General features: G+C 41.6%; 1 protein-coding gene and 1 long non-coding RNA gene across 2 annotated transcripts; one reads left to right on the top strand and one right to left on the bottom strand.

Annotated features, from left to right (window-relative positions):
* Positions 1-7: 7 nt before the first annotated feature.
* LOC118159190 lies at positions 8-2,219 on the bottom strand. Its single transcript, XR_004747043.1, has 3 exons — positions 1,807-2,219; positions 500-768; positions 8-374 (listed from the first exon to the last, which is right to left on the bottom strand). It is a non-coding gene; the product is annotated as an uncharacterized LOC118159190 (long non-coding RNA).
* Positions 2,220-2,408: 189 nt separating this feature from the next.
* TMED7 (transmembrane p24 trafficking protein 7) lies at positions 2,409-10,050 on the top strand. The gene is made up of 4 exons (XM_035313801.1): positions 2,409-2,582; positions 2,619-2,755; positions 4,618-4,863; positions 7,125-10,050. The coding sequence occupies exons 1-4, from the start codon at positions 2,549-2,551 to the stop codon at positions 7,359-7,361; spliced, it is 654 nt and encodes a 217-aa protein (XP_035169692.1). The 5' UTR covers positions 2,409-2,548; the 3' UTR covers positions 7,362-10,050.
* Positions 10,051-16,297: the final 6,247 nt, after the last annotated feature.

Genomic DNA, 16,297 nt, shown 5'->3' with positions numbered 1-16,297 from the left:
TTCTCTCCTCCTCTCTTCTGCTCCTCTCTTCTCCTTTCTTTCACACATTTCAGTGCAGAAGAGGGAGAAGCATCACTTGCAATCGCTTCCGTCGTTCTCCTAGCTTAGAGCCCTGGCTGATTGATGGAAATCCAGCAGCTGGAATCAGAAGCGTCCCAGCTCTGTGTTACTCGCCAAGCGACAGTCTCCACCTGGGAATTGCTGACTTTTTTCTGGGGCTCAGGCAGGTGCCTTTCAATTCCGCTCTGGCTTGGACAGCTCCTCTTGCTATGTCCCCACCTCCATTGCAATTCTGCTTAGAAGCAGCAGCCCGGTTGTGAAGGAGTTCCACTACTTCCATTTGCAATGATTCAGCTTGGCTAGCCAAGTGGTTTCTGTCAAGAGAAAACAATAAAGATGTGGCACGTAGTATTTGACAGAGCTGGTATTTGACAAATGGGTTAAAGATTTAGATTTTCCTACAAGTGAAGTATGAAAAATAAAAATAAAAGGAAATTACCAGGACATACAGTTTTCTTCTAGCCTGGTTTGCTTCATTCAAAATTTGAGTCTTGGGTCACAACCAGGGAGCAGCATCATAACCAAAGTCCAGAGCCTCCCCGAAGTTGTTACATCTTCATTAGCAAGGGCTTTGATACTGCTGCCTCCTCAGCAATCTACTAGGAAAGCTGGTGTACACCAGGTCAAATTAGGAATAGGAAATCCCTCTTGCCACATCTTGACACTCCCACCAGAGTTGGCAGGAGAGACTGATGGACAGAGAAGTACCTATAAGAGTGTTAGAAAATAGACTTTAGAACAGATTTCCATCAACCCAGGAACAATTCCTTGCTCATCCCTTTAGACTGAACTCTAAGTTGAAGTAGGTGATCCCAAACTGCATTACTGACATCTGTGCTGCAAAGCCATCAAATGTGACGTTACTGTACCAGCCCATTGCTTTCTGTTATGAACATAAATAAGTGTTTATGACATTTGTTTAGAATTAAGCTTAAAGAGTTAGTCCTTTGATATATTTTGGTCTGCAAGTGTTTTCACTGTTTCCCAGACAATGTCTCCAGCAAGCTAGCCATTTCTTTCATCTGTTCTGCTCTATTCTGTTCTGTTGTGTTTTGTTTTCTCAGTAAGGTTTCTTAGAGAAGTAAGATTTAGGTGATCATACTGTATGTACATCCATCCCTCCCCTTTGCTTGTCCAGAGCTTTTACCTTGTCCACCACTTCCTAGAACAAGCTGTGAAAACAGACAGGTAAGTATTTGGACAAGAGCATGCTTCTATCTGCAGTATGACTTCAGCCTTTACTGAACAGTAGGGAATACACAGAGAAGGGCATTACAAAAAAGTCAAGCACCAGATACATTTTCTGTGGAAATCAGATCTTCCAAGATAACGCTGGACACAACTCCATGACCAAAATTTATTCATTTCTTGGTTCATTGCACTCTTAGGTGTTAGTTTTAAAAACTTTCTGTCTTGGTTTAAAACACTCTTCCAGTTAGTGTTATTTCCTGAAATAGCTCTTCCCATTTGTTTCTTTATCCAATCTCACAGCCTCTTCTTATTCCTCTCCCCAGGAAACTCACAATTGCTCTCCTCACACTTGACAACTAGATATGGAGCCGTATCAGTCAGAAGGAAGTTTCCTTCCCAGTTGCTGCTGCTTACGTTATCTGGACTTCCCTTTACTCTTACTTGACTTTCCTTGATTAGCACACACACAGACACACACACAAAAAAAAGCTGTTTTGTTTTGGAGATTAACTTCACCACCTGCTGTCTTGTTTTCCAGAAACTACCCTGAATTACCTTTACGAGAGCTGTCCCATGCTGTGAGCATAAATGTATACCTGCTTTATAACCATTCCGAGGTTATAGAGTCTGATTTCTGCACATCAAAACGCCGTTTTTCCTCAAGTTCACAGTTTCTGATCACATCTCTTGCCCAATCGTTTATCAGTGATTGCACTTTGCAAAGCAAGCCCAGACCTGCTCCGTTTTGCACTCCCTCTGCACAGATACAAACGATTTAGCAATTGCTACCATTCGGCACGTTCCATTATGCGTATGTTTCCTGTTTAAATCAGTTTCCTCACAGCCAGCAGTGATTTCGGGGCTGACTGTGGGCAGGTAATGCCTGATAACGAAGGGGGTGACGGTGCCCTAAAGCCCGGCCCCCCCACGGCCATCCATCCCCGCCAATCTTTCAGAGCCAGCATCTGGCTTTGTTCCGTTCTGCTCTGCCGGGTCAGAAAACGCAGACGCGGGGTGTGCTGAGGGGGGGGGGGGGGGTCTCCCCCGAGCCCCCCCCTCCGCTCCCCACACGACGCCCCCGCACCGCGGGGCCCGGGGTCGGGCCTTGGGGGCGGCGGCGGTGCGGGGCGTGCCTGACTCGGAAGCGCTCCCGGAGGGCGGCGCTCGGTAGCGGCAGCTCTTCCGGGGCGGCCTCGCTCTTCCCCCTCCGGGCCCGTCCGCCACGACGCCTCCGGCCTCCGCGCCCGGCTCCGGCTCCGCGCCCGGCTCCGTGCCCGCCCGCTCCGTGCCCGTCGCCATGCCGCCGCGGGGCTGCGGGGCCGCGGGGCCGCGGGGGCGGCGGTTGGCGCTGCTGCCGCCGCCGCTCCTGCCGCTGCTGCTGCTGCTGGCGCTGCGGGCCTGCGCCGCGCGGGCCTCGGAGATCACGTTCGAGCTGCCCGACAACGCCAAGCAGTGCTTCTACGAGGAGATCGCGCAGGGCACCAAGTGCACGCTCGAGTTCCAGGTAGCGGGGGGCAGGGGGGCGCTCCCGGTCCCGCACGGCCTCGGCTGGCTTCTGGCGGGCGGGGAGCGGGCGAGCGGCCGTGAGGGGCGGGGAGCCGGCAGCCCCCGTGCCTCTGCGCTGGGCGCTGCCAGACGTTGGTCTGTGTGACTCTGTCCTATGCGGGCCGCATCTCTCCTGGATATTTTTTTCCTACTCCTCAATTTCTCATGTCCAGGGTTTCTTTGCCTGCTGCTCTTCACGTTTTCGTAGTGTTTTCTGCTCAGCGCCATCCCCAGGCTGTGAAATGGATATCGCTGAGCCGATAGGCCTGCTATTGTCTCTTTTGCTGTTGGTCTTAACACAGATCATAACAGGAGGAGTATCGTTGGAAAAGAAAGCAGGAGTTGCCCAGCTGCTGGTAGGCTGAAGCGCTGCCTGCGTGTCCTTTGGCACAGGAAGAGCTGAGAGGTGGCTCGGGCTCTGTGGGAGGGAATCCTCAGGGAACTTTAAAGCCCTCACAGGTCTTTACCATGCGTATGTAAACTGTCCCTTTACAGGGTGTGTGGTAGAACTGAGAGTGAGTTACTCTCATTGATAATGGATAAAATTGATAAAAATCATGCCCCTGTCAAATGTGAAAGCATGCTTTAAAGATGAACCATCATTTTACTACAGAAATTATTTTTTTTCTTTCTAACCAGATGGTCATTTCCATATGACAGCCCCTGTTAGACGCAGACATCCACAGAGACATCCGTAGACATCCAAAGCTTTCTTGATCTTGTCGTCGCATTTTTGGAAAACCAAAACTTGCCAGCTGAATGTTTTTAAAACTTCCTGTCTGTGGAGCAGCTAATCTTCAGTTCTCTTGTTATTTCAGCTTTACCACTAACACTGGTTTTAATAACTTGATGCATAGAAAAAATGATGTGGTTTTAAACAATAGTATCTGCAGCGCAGATACTCCAATAGGTACATAATAGATGCTCAAGTATATCAATGAAAGTAAAATTTATATATTTTTTTAGAAGGTTCCTGTACAAATACAAAAGGGACATACCTTAGGATACAAGTCTTGTACTCTTTCAGAATGCTTTATCTTAAAAGGAAAAGGTGTGGAGCAAGTATTAAGCATAAAACTACTAGTCTGAGCATCCTGAGACAAATTATAAGCACCTAAATTACCAATAGGTCTTATCATAGAGGTAGGCTATCTTGTCAAAAAAGTGGGGAAAAAAAGTGAGTTAGTCATGAAGTTCAGAGATGCTTGTAGGCGTTACCTGAATATTATAGTGTTGGAAAGAAGTGCTGCTGCTGACTGCACAAGACCGATGCAGCGGATCCCTCCATAGCATTGCTTTGTTCACAAGTTCGTAGAAAGACTAGCCAGGCTGTAATACCTGTTTTACTGGTCATATGTCATTCCTACCCTGTAAAGCAGCTTGACCTCATAGGGTAGTTATGCTCTTTTGGCCATACAGAAAGGAGCTGCCTTATCTCATTTTAACAATCTCAACTTGCAGAATTGATTCTGCAGAGGGCTTATGTGTGTATAGTAAATGGCTGACATTGTTACAGTACCATCTTTGCTGCTCTGTCAAGTTTTATGTACTGTAGCCTTTGCTGTAGTACAATTAGCTCTAACAAAGTAACTCAAATTTCTGTCATACACTGCTTGAAAATATAGTTGATGTTATATATCCAGAATTGGAAATATTCTGAATTTTCCATGTGCCTGCCATAAGAGAATGATTTTTGTGAACTGGCTCTGAATGATTTTCAAATGAATGCCTTATATTTTAAAAGATACTTGTCAAAGCAAAAAAAAATTGCAGTAAGTGTCTGTTTTGTTAAAAGAACAATTTCTTGTTTTTTGTTTTGAGGTGATCACTGGAGGCCACTACGATGTTGACTGTCGGTTGGAAGATCCTGATGGCATTGTGTTGTACAAAGAGATGAAGAAGCAATATGATAGCTTCACGTTTACTGCTTCCAGAAATGGAACATACAAATTCTGCTTCAGCAATGAATTCTCTACTTTCACACACAAAACTGTGTACTTTGATTTCCAGGTTGGAGAAGATCCACCACTGTTTCCTAGTGAGAACAGAGTGACTGCGCTTACCCAGGTAAAAGCTGTTGTGTTTGATGCCTGTTAGCTTGAAAGAATGTTTTTTTTTTGTTGTTTTTTTTTCAGCTGTATTAGAAGTCTGCATAACTCTTGAACATCACTGGATTGGAGCTGCTAAAAAAAAGTTATTAAAAATAATCTTTTTCAGAAGATATGTTTTATTCAACATAGAGCAGAGCTGAAAATGAAATTCCAAGTGCTAAAGAGAAAATTAGGGTAACTTAAACTCTAGGCCACTTTTTTTTTTTTTTTTTTTTTTTTTAAGGGAATTTACTTTGAATATTATGGTTCTATTTCCTATGAAGTATGTGTCACAAACTAGAATATCAGGGGATTAGGGTTTTCAAAATTTCCAAACTTTTGAGAAGCTTTGAGAATTATTTTCATACTTAAATTGATAGTCTTTCTTGGAGGAAAGATTTAAGCTGGTCTGTCACATAACTCTTATTTTTAAAAATTGGGAAGAAAAAAACACCAGCACGATCAACAAGTAAATAGAAGTAGCCATATTTAGCTGGCTGATAGATAATTGTAATTTATATAACAGTCAGGACTGTCAAAGTATTATTTTTACTCAAGATTTATTAGATTTGCTCTCCCAATATTCCCTTTTTCCTTAGCATTTTACAGTTTTACACCAACTCTGCCCAAACTAAACCCCTAAATACCACTTCCCAAATGCCAATCTTCCTTAACTTACTTTGCATTAAGTCTGCAGTAGCTAAGACTCCTAGTGAGTATATGACTTCCCGTGAATTGAAGTACAGCTCTTACCTTCCTGACATTCTTCTGCTCTTTATTTTATCTTCTGATTCTTGATGCTGTATTTCATCATGTCCTTTCCAATTAATCTTCATAGTGTTCATTCGATGCGTCCGATTTTCCTTTTGCTACCTTGGAGCAGGGGAAGCGTCAACAAGGCAAGAAGTGGCTGCTGGATGCAACCTCTCTGCAGCCCTTGTTTAAGCTGTGGGAGAAGATACAAAATAAAATAGTTATCATTGTGTTGTAGCATACACAATGCAAGTAATGTATTTGGAGAAGGGAAAGCTAACTTTCAGTGTACCTTTAGTAAGAAGGTTGTTGCTGCAGTTTTCTTGAGGCTTGTAGTGTGACCAAATTTGGGCAGCCTTTCACAGGGATAATAAAAGGTAAATGCCTGAAACCAGAGGGGCTTGGTGTTTGAATTTAAGATCCCTTATGCAGATCTGGAGGGCTCTACAATTTACAGTCAGTGAGACCAGTGGCAGAACTTAATTTGGGAAACCTCTTTCTTAATTTTCTTGAGAAGAATAGACTTGTTCAGACACCTGTCGTGGGAGATACCAACTTGAAAAGATGGCTAGACACAGATGTAAGTAACAGCGAGTAGCCTTACTAGGGTGTTAAATGGTTCCTCTCAATATAGATTTCATCTTCAGGAAATACTGATTTTAAGACATAAAAGCAGACTAACTGATCGGAACCTAAATATTTTGAAGATCTATTGATTAATTTCTTGGTGATCTAAGCACAGTGACTAAATTTAGTACTGACTTCTACTTACAGAAGATAAGTTGAAAATGGAAGAAGTTTTCGTGAAAAATCATCTAGGGCTTAGAAAACTGGCAACAAAGATTGAACATGTTGAGTGGTTCTAGCTTAGGAAAAGGGAGTATAGTTATATGAAAAATTAAGTTGGGTAACTCTTTCTGAATAAATAGCTATGTTATGGACAATCCAGGAACACTGAAATATAACAGAATTATGTCCATTCTCTGATTACTTTTTGCATACATGAGTATGAGAAGGATCTCTTGCCAAGAGAACATACTGAGTTTGGTAATGTAGATTCTGAGATGTTGTAGAACTTAAGTGAGAACTGTACAGCGAAGAGCATCTTGAGAAACACAGTATGTATTAAATACTTCTGTATCTTAATGATAGAAGAAATTGGGGCATCAGTAGTTCGTCTAATGTTCACTTTTGAACTCACATGCCTTTAATATTTGTTTTGTTGGTCTAAGAATGCATTGCTTTTTATTAGATCTAGTTTTACATGCTTCTGTTATTTAAGAGTCTGTCACATTCCTGTTTGTAGAAATGGATCACTGTAAATTTAAATGTTACTGTTTTTACACTATTTCAGCCTAACAATGAAGTGAGCTAATCTTTAGTCTGTAAAGTTGCACAAATCCTAATTTTAAATACTAAAGCACAAAACAGAAAAAAATATTAGAAATGTTTTTAATTCCGTTATGTTTTTGTTTGCTTCCCTAGATGGAGTCTGCCTGTGTTTCAATTCATGAAGCTTTGAAGTCTGTCATTGATTATCAGACACACTTTCGATTGAGAGAAGCTCAAGGCCGCAGCAGAGCAGAGGATTTAAATACAAGAGTAGCCTATTGGTCAATAGGGGAAGCAATCATTCTTCTTGTTGTTAGTATTGGGCAGGTATTTCTCCTCAAAAGCTTCTTCTCAGATAAAAGAACCACAACAACCCGTGTTGGATCATAACTGGCAGTGATAATGCTTCAGGTCATTGTGTGCTATTCATCTGTCGAGTTACTGTTCTCCAATTGTTAGGTACAAATGATCTAAATATGTGTAACATTCAAATGTGTCTACCACTCATCCATTTAAATCACAAAAGAGATCCAATGAGTTATGGAAGGGACGCATGATTTGAAATTAAAAAAAAAAAAAAGAAAAAAAGGAAAACACTTTGGAACTTAAATACTTTCTGATTTCTATATTAAACATCTTGCGTTGATTAGCCTTTTTTATAGATTGTAATTCAGACTGAGTTTGTTTTTTTTTCTACCAGTAAGATTACCCATTTGCAGTATAAGACTTTAAAAGAACCAAACAATCCAGTGTCAGATATGCAAAAGCAATGCATACGAAAATCTGATTTGACTATAATTTCCAGGCTGAATGTATTTGCTTATAAACAAGCAAATGTGATGAACTGTAATGCGCTGTTTTGATTTGCTGTTTAAAAAAAAAATAATCATTTCCTTATTTGTAAATCGGTTGCAAGCTTGACAGTATATCCTAGCTCATTTTCCATCAGCCTGGTAAGTCTCCTCCTTCAAAACTTGCTAAATTTTATAGTTGAATGCATTTGCTTAAGCACACATTCTTCTATAGCGAAATAAAATGAATTTCTTCTTTTACAATGTTTGCTTTACTGAACAGATTATAAACTGAGACTACTCAGGAAATACATTTTCTGTCTTCAAGAATCCAAATCTCCAAGTTTATTTTTAAAACATGCAATAAAATAGGGAGTCTTGTAACTTTGTCAGTAAAGCTGTACAGTCTCTGTATGCATTTATGTTGCTGCTGCTTTTTGGATTTAAGACCGGAGGTAGCTTGGTTTTTTAGGCAGCACAGCACCAGCACTGGACAAGGTTATGTAACATTTGAGGCACATACTAAATGGATTTCCTGTTAAGAGGCCAATTTTAATATTGATACTGCATTGCACGTGTGCTGTAAATTTTATTTCCCTGTGTGTGGTGCACTAATACATTAAGGCCTTGTGCATCTAATTGCCGCCCTTTTTTGCTAATGGTCAGGAAATGATTTAAATATTTGAGATTATCTTTTTGGTAGAGTTAATAGTTACATTGTTTCCACTGCTCATGTATTTAGCAGCTTGTGTACTGTAAAGTCTTGTTTTATTTGGATGTGGAAGATAGTAAATGTATGTATGTACAAGTAGCTTGAATTGAGCTGGTCAACTCCTTCAGGTGGCTCTGGAGGAATAAGTAAACTGACCGATTCTTAAGTGGACAAATTAAACGCAGATAAAAAAAAAATTGTCATTGTATTACTGACTAATTCAAAGGATGCTTAAGGAAGCAGAGCAAGAACTCTAAATCCTCACTAGTAGCCTGTGTTATCTCTAGCAAAAAGTTGAAGTGATATGTACAGGTGACCACTGAGAATTCTGAAGAACTGATGTAAGATGACTTTGTTTTAAAATGTTGTGATGATTGAAAAAAAAAAAAAAAAAAAGAGTAAGCATGCTCCTAGTCTCTATTCTGAAATAAACTTCTTCAGAAAGTAAATTAAAAAATGAAGAAAAGTGGCTCAAGAACAAGTAAAAAGGTCACAAAGGTATTAAAAAGCTTAATGTAAAATTTAGGATTTTGTGTAATGTCTATCTTGTACTGAACTTTAAATACTGCATTCCCATTTTGTGATGCACACTTCCCAGAAATAGTTAGATGCATAAAGATCAGAAAGCTAAAAAGCTAGTTCTGTCTTCTTACAAAACAAATCTCGGCCTGAAATAGGTACAATATTGTTGGTTCTACCTATATGCTTCATTTTTGTGTTTCAGCAGCTAATACTTAGTCTTTGTGCTGCTTTGTACACAATAATAAAGTAAGTTGTGCACTTTGGGTGCAAGTGTCAGAAGAAAACATTATTTTAATTTTGAAAGTATCCACTATAATCTTCTGAAATTTAAATGTCACTTGTTTAGCTTTAATCAGAACAAGTGCATTTGCTTTAAAGATTGAAATGTGTGGTTTTTTGTTTTGTTTTGTTTTTTCCAACTGAGTTATTCTGTGTGCTATCAAAATTGGTAACAATGGGATAAACCAGATACTGGTGTCTCTGTTCTTTCATAATGTTGGAATGTGTGACGTGGGACTGTTCAGCTCAATATTATTCCCACTGCAGAGGTTTAGTGGACTTGACTTTTGCATTGAAGTTAGGTATATGAACCAATCCTCTGATATCTTACTGCATAATATGCAGCAATAGCTTAAAATGCCTTTATTTTGGGGTTATTAAAAACATGGCACAAGTACATGTTTAAACATAGCTGTACATAGTTTTTAAAATGTGACTGAATAGGATATAATAAACACACGCTAACATGCAGTGGATGAATAAATGCTTTGTGACTTTTTGTTAAAGCTATGTCTTTTTATATATGGAAAGCATAGTTTGATTAATGGTGTGATACGCAAGTAAATCACCATGCATTAAAGGGGATACAACTGTGGTTTTTAGCTGAAACCCAGGGCTTTTAGTAGTTTTTTTTCCTGGATGTTTGTGTTTACGCAACTTATTTTCATGTTCAGGAATGTCAGTTCTTGTTTTAGTTTGGAAAAAAAATAGTTTGAATAAGACAAGAAGCAGACCCTGTGAATACTGTATGGGTAAATAAAAATTAATATATGAATATGGCCTGACTGTTTTGTTTGCATTTGGGAATGTGGAGTGTTACTATTTGAAAAGCTTTGAATAGTGATCTGTTCGTAGAAGCATAGGATATCTGAGTTGGAAGGGACTCACAAAGATCGTAGAGTCACTCCTGGGTCCCAGAGGACCACCAAAAATGAAAAAATTCAGACAGTGTCTGAGAGCATTGTCCAGCCACTTCTTCAGCAGCTCTGTGCCATGACCCCTGCCCTGGGGAGCCTGTCCCTGTGCCCCACCACCCTCTGGGTGCAGAAGCCTTCCCTGGCACCCAGCCTGACCCTCCCCTGTCCCAGCTCCATGCCGTTCCCTCGGGTCCTGTCGCTGTCCCCAGAGAGCAGAGCTCAGCGCCTGCCCCTCCGCTCCCCTTGTGAGGGCGCTGCAGGACATGTTTGGGGGTGTCTTACACTTAAAAAACACTTTGTGAGGTCAGACCTTAAAACTGAAGCAAGAAGTGAATCTTATAGTCAAAGGGGTTTTTTTTCAGATTTCTTGGTTTTCTTCATAAAAAGAACAGTAACAGAATCAGCCTGAAAGCCATTTGTGTTGCTAATGAGAATGATGATTTGCGTATCTTTGAGTAGAAAAACTATAGCCACAAGAGAAGAAAAAATAAATTTAGGGATTAAAAATAGTAAAATTCAGAAGTATTGTCTGAACTATACACACGCAGAATGGTGTCTGTAAGTGTAATGATTTATTGTGGGGTCATAAGGTTGCAATGCTCTCTGCATATTTCCTGAAAGTTGGGTGGTTGAGGTGGTGAAATGAAAGCATGGAAACAGCAGAACTCACAGAGGAAAAACACTTGTTCTTGAATGTATCACAGGCAGTCCGCAGCAGCCTCCCATGACCTTTGAGTACTATTAAAACAATTACTCAAGTGCGTGGAATTTCTGGTACTTCACAGTATACATGGAAACTGCTGAGCAACAGGAATCAGAAAACAAGGAAGTCTGGAACAGATCTTTGAAAGGACACACTGCTGAGTGGCATCCTTCAGAAGGGGCTGATGGGCTTGCCTGTATTCAAACCCAGCTTTGAAGCAAAACATTTCTCTCTGTAGAGATTTTAATTTCTGAACCAGATGTCACCGGGCATTGACCACACAGGTGTTTTTGCTAGGTTGGGTGCATGTCAGGAAGTGACACACGCTGCATGCAGCCAATCCTTGGCTGGGTTTCCCAGGGCCTGTAGCAGGTCTGCAGTAGTGGGTGGAAATCTCCAGCAAGGGGGCTGTCAACACCCCAACTTTTGCCCTCCCCAGCCCTCTGATGGGACCTGATGCTCTTGAAGGAAGGGAGTTCAACTCACAGCCGGCTCTGTGGTCACTGCCATTTTCAGATTGGCATAGGAACATTGTATCTGAAAATGGCTTAATTTAATATGCAGGTCTAAGTGCCCTTGATGCAGCTGATCTGCTAGGAAGTGGGCTGTCCCATGAAAGACAGCAGCATAGACTGTATGGTTTGCTTCCTGACATGCACATTTGTGGCCCTACAAGTGCCCCAAAGAGATTAAATTAATTTTATGAGATTGATCAATCTATCTCAACTTTTAAAACTAAAAGAGCTACTTGAAGGTTAGCATGACCTGTTGCTTAGCATTAAGGAGTATCACTCTAAACTGCCTGCAGCCCCTGTTAGGAGAGGAAGTGTAAACCCATACCACATCTTCAGCATCAAGTGCAGTCAGTCCTCGACTACCTGCACTGACTGCTCCAGTGAGTAACACAAGTAAAACAAAGCTATGGACAATGTGAAATTTATTTAAATGATGACCTGAGAATGTACCATGAGAGAGTAATGGTGAAGAGGGAGGTCAGTGACATTTGTGTTCTGAGTTTCAGGGACCCCTGAGATGTCACTGAGATGAGCTGGGGCATTACTGCTGAGTGCAGTTATTCTGCACCCTAACTGGCGTTAGGTCTTTCCACAGCATGGGTAATAGAGAGCTGTCTGTGCTCACAGAAACACAAGAGGTGCACAGGAGACATGACCTGAGCAGCCTGCCTTTGTCCTCCACCCATGCATTTTGTCCCAGCGATGCTGCTGAGTTTCCAGAGGCAGATGCTGCCTTGTCGTTACACATCTTGCACAGAGCTCACAAGCTTGGCCCAGTGACCAAAGGCCTTTAACTGATTGTGTGAAATAAGATTGTTAAAGAACTGCTAGATAGCCGTAAGAACTTTCTCGTGCATGCCCCCTGAGGACTGCACTCCTCTGTGCCATTTCCACATAGAGTTTTGGAGCAGGCTGGAACGTGCAGCATAGTTGGCTTCTTCTATATCCACACTTCCTGGCTCTTGTGTGAAGCAAATTCACAGTAGAGTGGTTTGGGAGTTCTTTTGCTCTTGCATTCTCAGGGGACAACAGTGTTCAAAAGACCTGTTTTTATCTATCATCTGGAAAAAGTGCGTGTGACTGCTTCTGTTGTATGCTTTCATTTGTAAGCTTGTATCCATGGAAAGGGGGTGAGAGGAGGAAGCACAGAAATATTACAATATGTCTTTTTCTTCTGACATTTCTTCCAGGTAGAAAAGTTCATTCTTTTATGTAAAATTGTTGTTTACTTGTAAGTGTGTGAATAATCAAAAACAGCTTTTTGGAAACCTATGTTTTACATTTTTGCTGGAGCCCACAAGGTACGGCTTCACTGAGACAAGGCTGATCACAATATTCCCTTCTGTAATTCAGAACTGTCTGATCTCTTGTCCACTTCTTGCCCCAAACAACCAGTAGCACAATGCCAAAAATCAGATGGCCCAAACTGCTGAAACATGCACAATAGATATTGGCATACACGTTGCAGGAAAAAGTATCGTTGCCTCTTTTGTCCTCCACAGAGCAGCTCTCTTCTGTTCTTAAAAAGATCAGTTATAATCCTGACCAGTATTGAGGTAATGACCTAATGCCAGTTTGACTCTGATTTGCTTATTTAGAAGGTTGTAATGTTATATCTGGAATATGAGGGAATAGGAAATCACTGCAATTCTTCAAGGAAGCACAATGCATTACTGTGCTGTGCCTACAGAAATGTAGCTACCAAGGATTGGATCGTGATTACATAAAACTTCATTTCCCAAGGATTTAGGAGCAGTTGGGCTGCCCACATGAACAGAGAGGGTCCCAACAACCATGCCTTGACCCCAGTGCAGCCTTGGCACTGTCACCAGGTGCTGCAGGCATGAGACACACAGTAGTGCTGCTGCTCCCCACAGTGAAATCTCTTCCAATCCTGCCAAGAAAAAGCAGAATGCTGCCACTGTATGCACGCATCAGTTTGTCTGCACGTGTGTATGTACACATGAGCTTTCAGATGGTGCAAGAGGAGCCCACACGTCTTTCACTATTGTTTTAGCTGGTAAGTTGGATGCTGGGTTTTCCCTGTGCTGAACCTGTGCAGCAAGTGTGCATCCTTCTTCAAAAAGGACATTGAATGTTAGGACCAAAAAAGTGATCAGCTAATCTCTTAATAAAGTAACCCATCACATCATTATTAAATTTTGCTGCTGCCTTGCATCTTTGTCAGGAGGATATTTTGTCATAAACATGATGGTCCTAAGGACAATGACTGCACATGGGTTGCTTTAAAAGATAGTATGTTTTATCAAATGTTTGGTATGATAAAAATAAATTACCAAACTTTAAGGCAGTCAAGCCCTTCTTCAGATTTGCAGGCCTGAACACTCAAAAGCTTGCCTAATTATTTTTCAACTATATCAATCTGATAACATCTACCAGCAAACCACATTCAGCTGTGTTGCAGTTAGCATAGGTTTATCACGACAAAGGAGCCCTGGCTTCCAGTGGAACTGTCACCTGACAGGCCACTCTGGACCAAATATATTTAACTAAAAATTTGCAGTATAACATCTAGGGCTCTTATTCACATTCATGTATTGTAAATGACCATTATACAATAAATTATTAGCTGTATAGTTCTTTATTTTTTTATTGCTTTCTGAGTAACAAGCTGTTCTAAAAGGTCTGGAGTCTGTCTGTGATTTCTTACACACTGTTTGAATTCTGGCAGATTTACAGAGAGCATTCTTAATGCAAGCATGCTGCCTTAAGCAGTTCACTTTTCATGATTTCGTTTCTCTCATACAGAATCACAGAATCATCTAGGTTGGAAGAGACCTCCAAGATCACCAAGTCCAACCTCTGACGTAGCACTAACAAGTCCCCCACTAAACCATATCCCTAAGCTCTACATCTAAACGTCTTTTAAAGACCTCCAGGGATGGTGACTCAACCACTGCCCTGGGCAGCCCATTCCAGTGCCTAGCAACCCTTTCAGTAAAGAAGTTCTTCCTAATATCCAACCTAAACCTCTCCTGGCATAATGTTAGCCCATTCCCCCTCGTCCTGTCACCAGGCACGTGGGAGAATAGACCAACACCCACCTCGCTACAGCCTCCTTTAAGGTACCTGTGGAGTGCAATATGCCATTGCACATCTCTGTTGTTGCATGTGTAGATGAATTAAAGTCTTAATCAGAAACAAATTCTTTCCTCCATAATGCACTTTTCTCATCATGGAACACATGGATAGTACCTCTTTGTAGCAGGTAGGCTTTCTACAGACGCCGTTTCAACCAGCAACTATCTTTTCACTGCTTTAGGTCTGATTCCAACTTCCCACGTGTTTCTTTAACTCATGTGGGTAACAGATTTTGAACTTTAATTAAGGGATGTGATTATCCATGGCTGTGCATTTTGTTAACGATGTGTTCAACAATTTGCAGGATTTGGTATATTTTTGCCACATCCATTAAAAGAGCATTAATGCACTGCACAGCAGGTGCCAAACACCCCTAGGATCCTTTTTTTCTGGCCCCTTTGTGCTGACCACTGCCTCAGGGTATGCTTTTTTGCCCAGCAAAAGACTGAAGCACACCAAAGATCTTTTTTCAGCAGCTGATGCTCATGAGAGCTTGCTCATGGGTGAACGACTGCCAGAGCTCTTTGGACAGCAATCCCACCACTGGTGCTGCTTTTGTTCCTTGACCAAGGCTAGTCACAGCATCTGTATGACTGCTGGCATCTGCTATGACAGGGCTCTGATCAGCTGCTGTTCTTCAAAGTTTTACAGCAGCGTTTCCAATGTCACCACCTAGATCTCTTCTTCTGGTAATATGATTTTTGGCTGTTCCTCCAGTTTCTTTGCTGACTCTGTAAATGTCTTTATACCCTGTCATTCCCCAAAATGAAGATGGAGACTCTTTTTTCCTCTCATTTATCTGAGTTGTGCCTGGCCAAGTAACACTGTCACACTCAGTTCTTTCTGGATCCTTGCCACTGTCACTGTTGTAGTCATCACCGGATTAGAATGTGCTGAGTCACATGACGCTACCTGTGATGCTTGTACTTCTTTTTAGGAGACCTCATTGTGACTTTCAGTTTTCCATCTCAGATTCTCTTCCCACTTGGACTTCTCATCCTGTTTGTCTTTTTCATATACCTTGTCTCACTACTTGCTGGATTATCTGAAAGACTATATTCACTTGTGCAGCAGTCACCAAATTTTGATGACCTTTTCTCAGGGTCAGTTGCTCTCCCTAGGCTTGTGCTCTCTTCAACTTCATTCTCCATGGGGCAAGGTTTGTACTTCCCTTTTCCATCAGCCTTCTCACATTTCATTCTGTCAGGCCCCCAGGAGGGGTTTTTGATGTGGTGCTTGATGGACTCCTTGAGCTGCATCTTTCATGAAAGCAGTAGCAGCTCCTGTAGGGTCCCCTCCGCTCTGCAGACCTGTCCTTTCAGTAAAGGTTTTATCCTGTATTCTGGATCAGTAGATTGCCATGAATCATGAGCATTAGACTGAAGCCTCTTCCTGAAGGATTCATAGCCATTTCCAACCTTCTTTTGATTACAAAAAGCAGAACTCTTCCAGTATATACTTTCCTCATCATCTCTTGTATAATAATGACTACTATCTCTGTTTCTTGATCTCCTTTTGCCATGGCCTTTGCTACATAATTGTGATCATTTCCTGCTCTGGATGTACTGTTCTCATGATGTAGAGAGCCTCTCTGACTGGAGAGATCACAGAATCACAGAAGGGTTGAGGTTAGAAGGGACTTACCCTTGGTGGAAGAGGATCAGGTCAGGAAACACTGAAGCAAAGTGGACATATGGTCAAGGGCCCTGAATGGATGCATCCATGAGTGCTGAGGAAGTTGGCAGGTGTCATTGCAAGGTTACTCTTTATCAAACATGTCAACTG

The sequence above is a fragment of the Oxyura jamaicensis genome, unplaced genomic scaffold (assembly GCF_011077185.1).
Source record: "Oxyura jamaicensis isolate SHBP4307 breed ruddy duck unplaced genomic scaffold, BPBGC_Ojam_1.0 oxyUn_random_OJ68499, whole genome shotgun sequence".
Taxonomy (NCBI): Eukaryota; Metazoa; Chordata; class Aves; order Anseriformes; family Anatidae; genus Oxyura; species Oxyura jamaicensis.
The sequence above is the reverse complement of the archived record's forward strand: the minus strand, read 5'-3'. Positions and strand labels throughout refer to the sequence as shown.

What these genes read in the sequence shown, in the direction of transcription:
- TMED7 (XM_035313801.1), top strand. Translation starts at nt 2,549, where the DNA reads ATGCCGCCGCGGGGCTGCGGGGCCGCGGGGCCGC. An exon ending in CTGCGGGGCCGCGGGGCCGC is followed by an intron (nt 2,583 to 2,618) that starts GGGGGCGGCGGT and finishes CGCCGCCGCTCC; the next exon opens with TGCCGCTGCTGCTGCTGCTG. An exon ending in GAGTGACTGCGCTTACCCAG is followed by an intron (nt 4,864 to 7,124) that starts GTAAAAGCTGTT and finishes TTGCTTCCCTAG; the next exon opens with ATGGAGTCTGCCTGTGTTTC.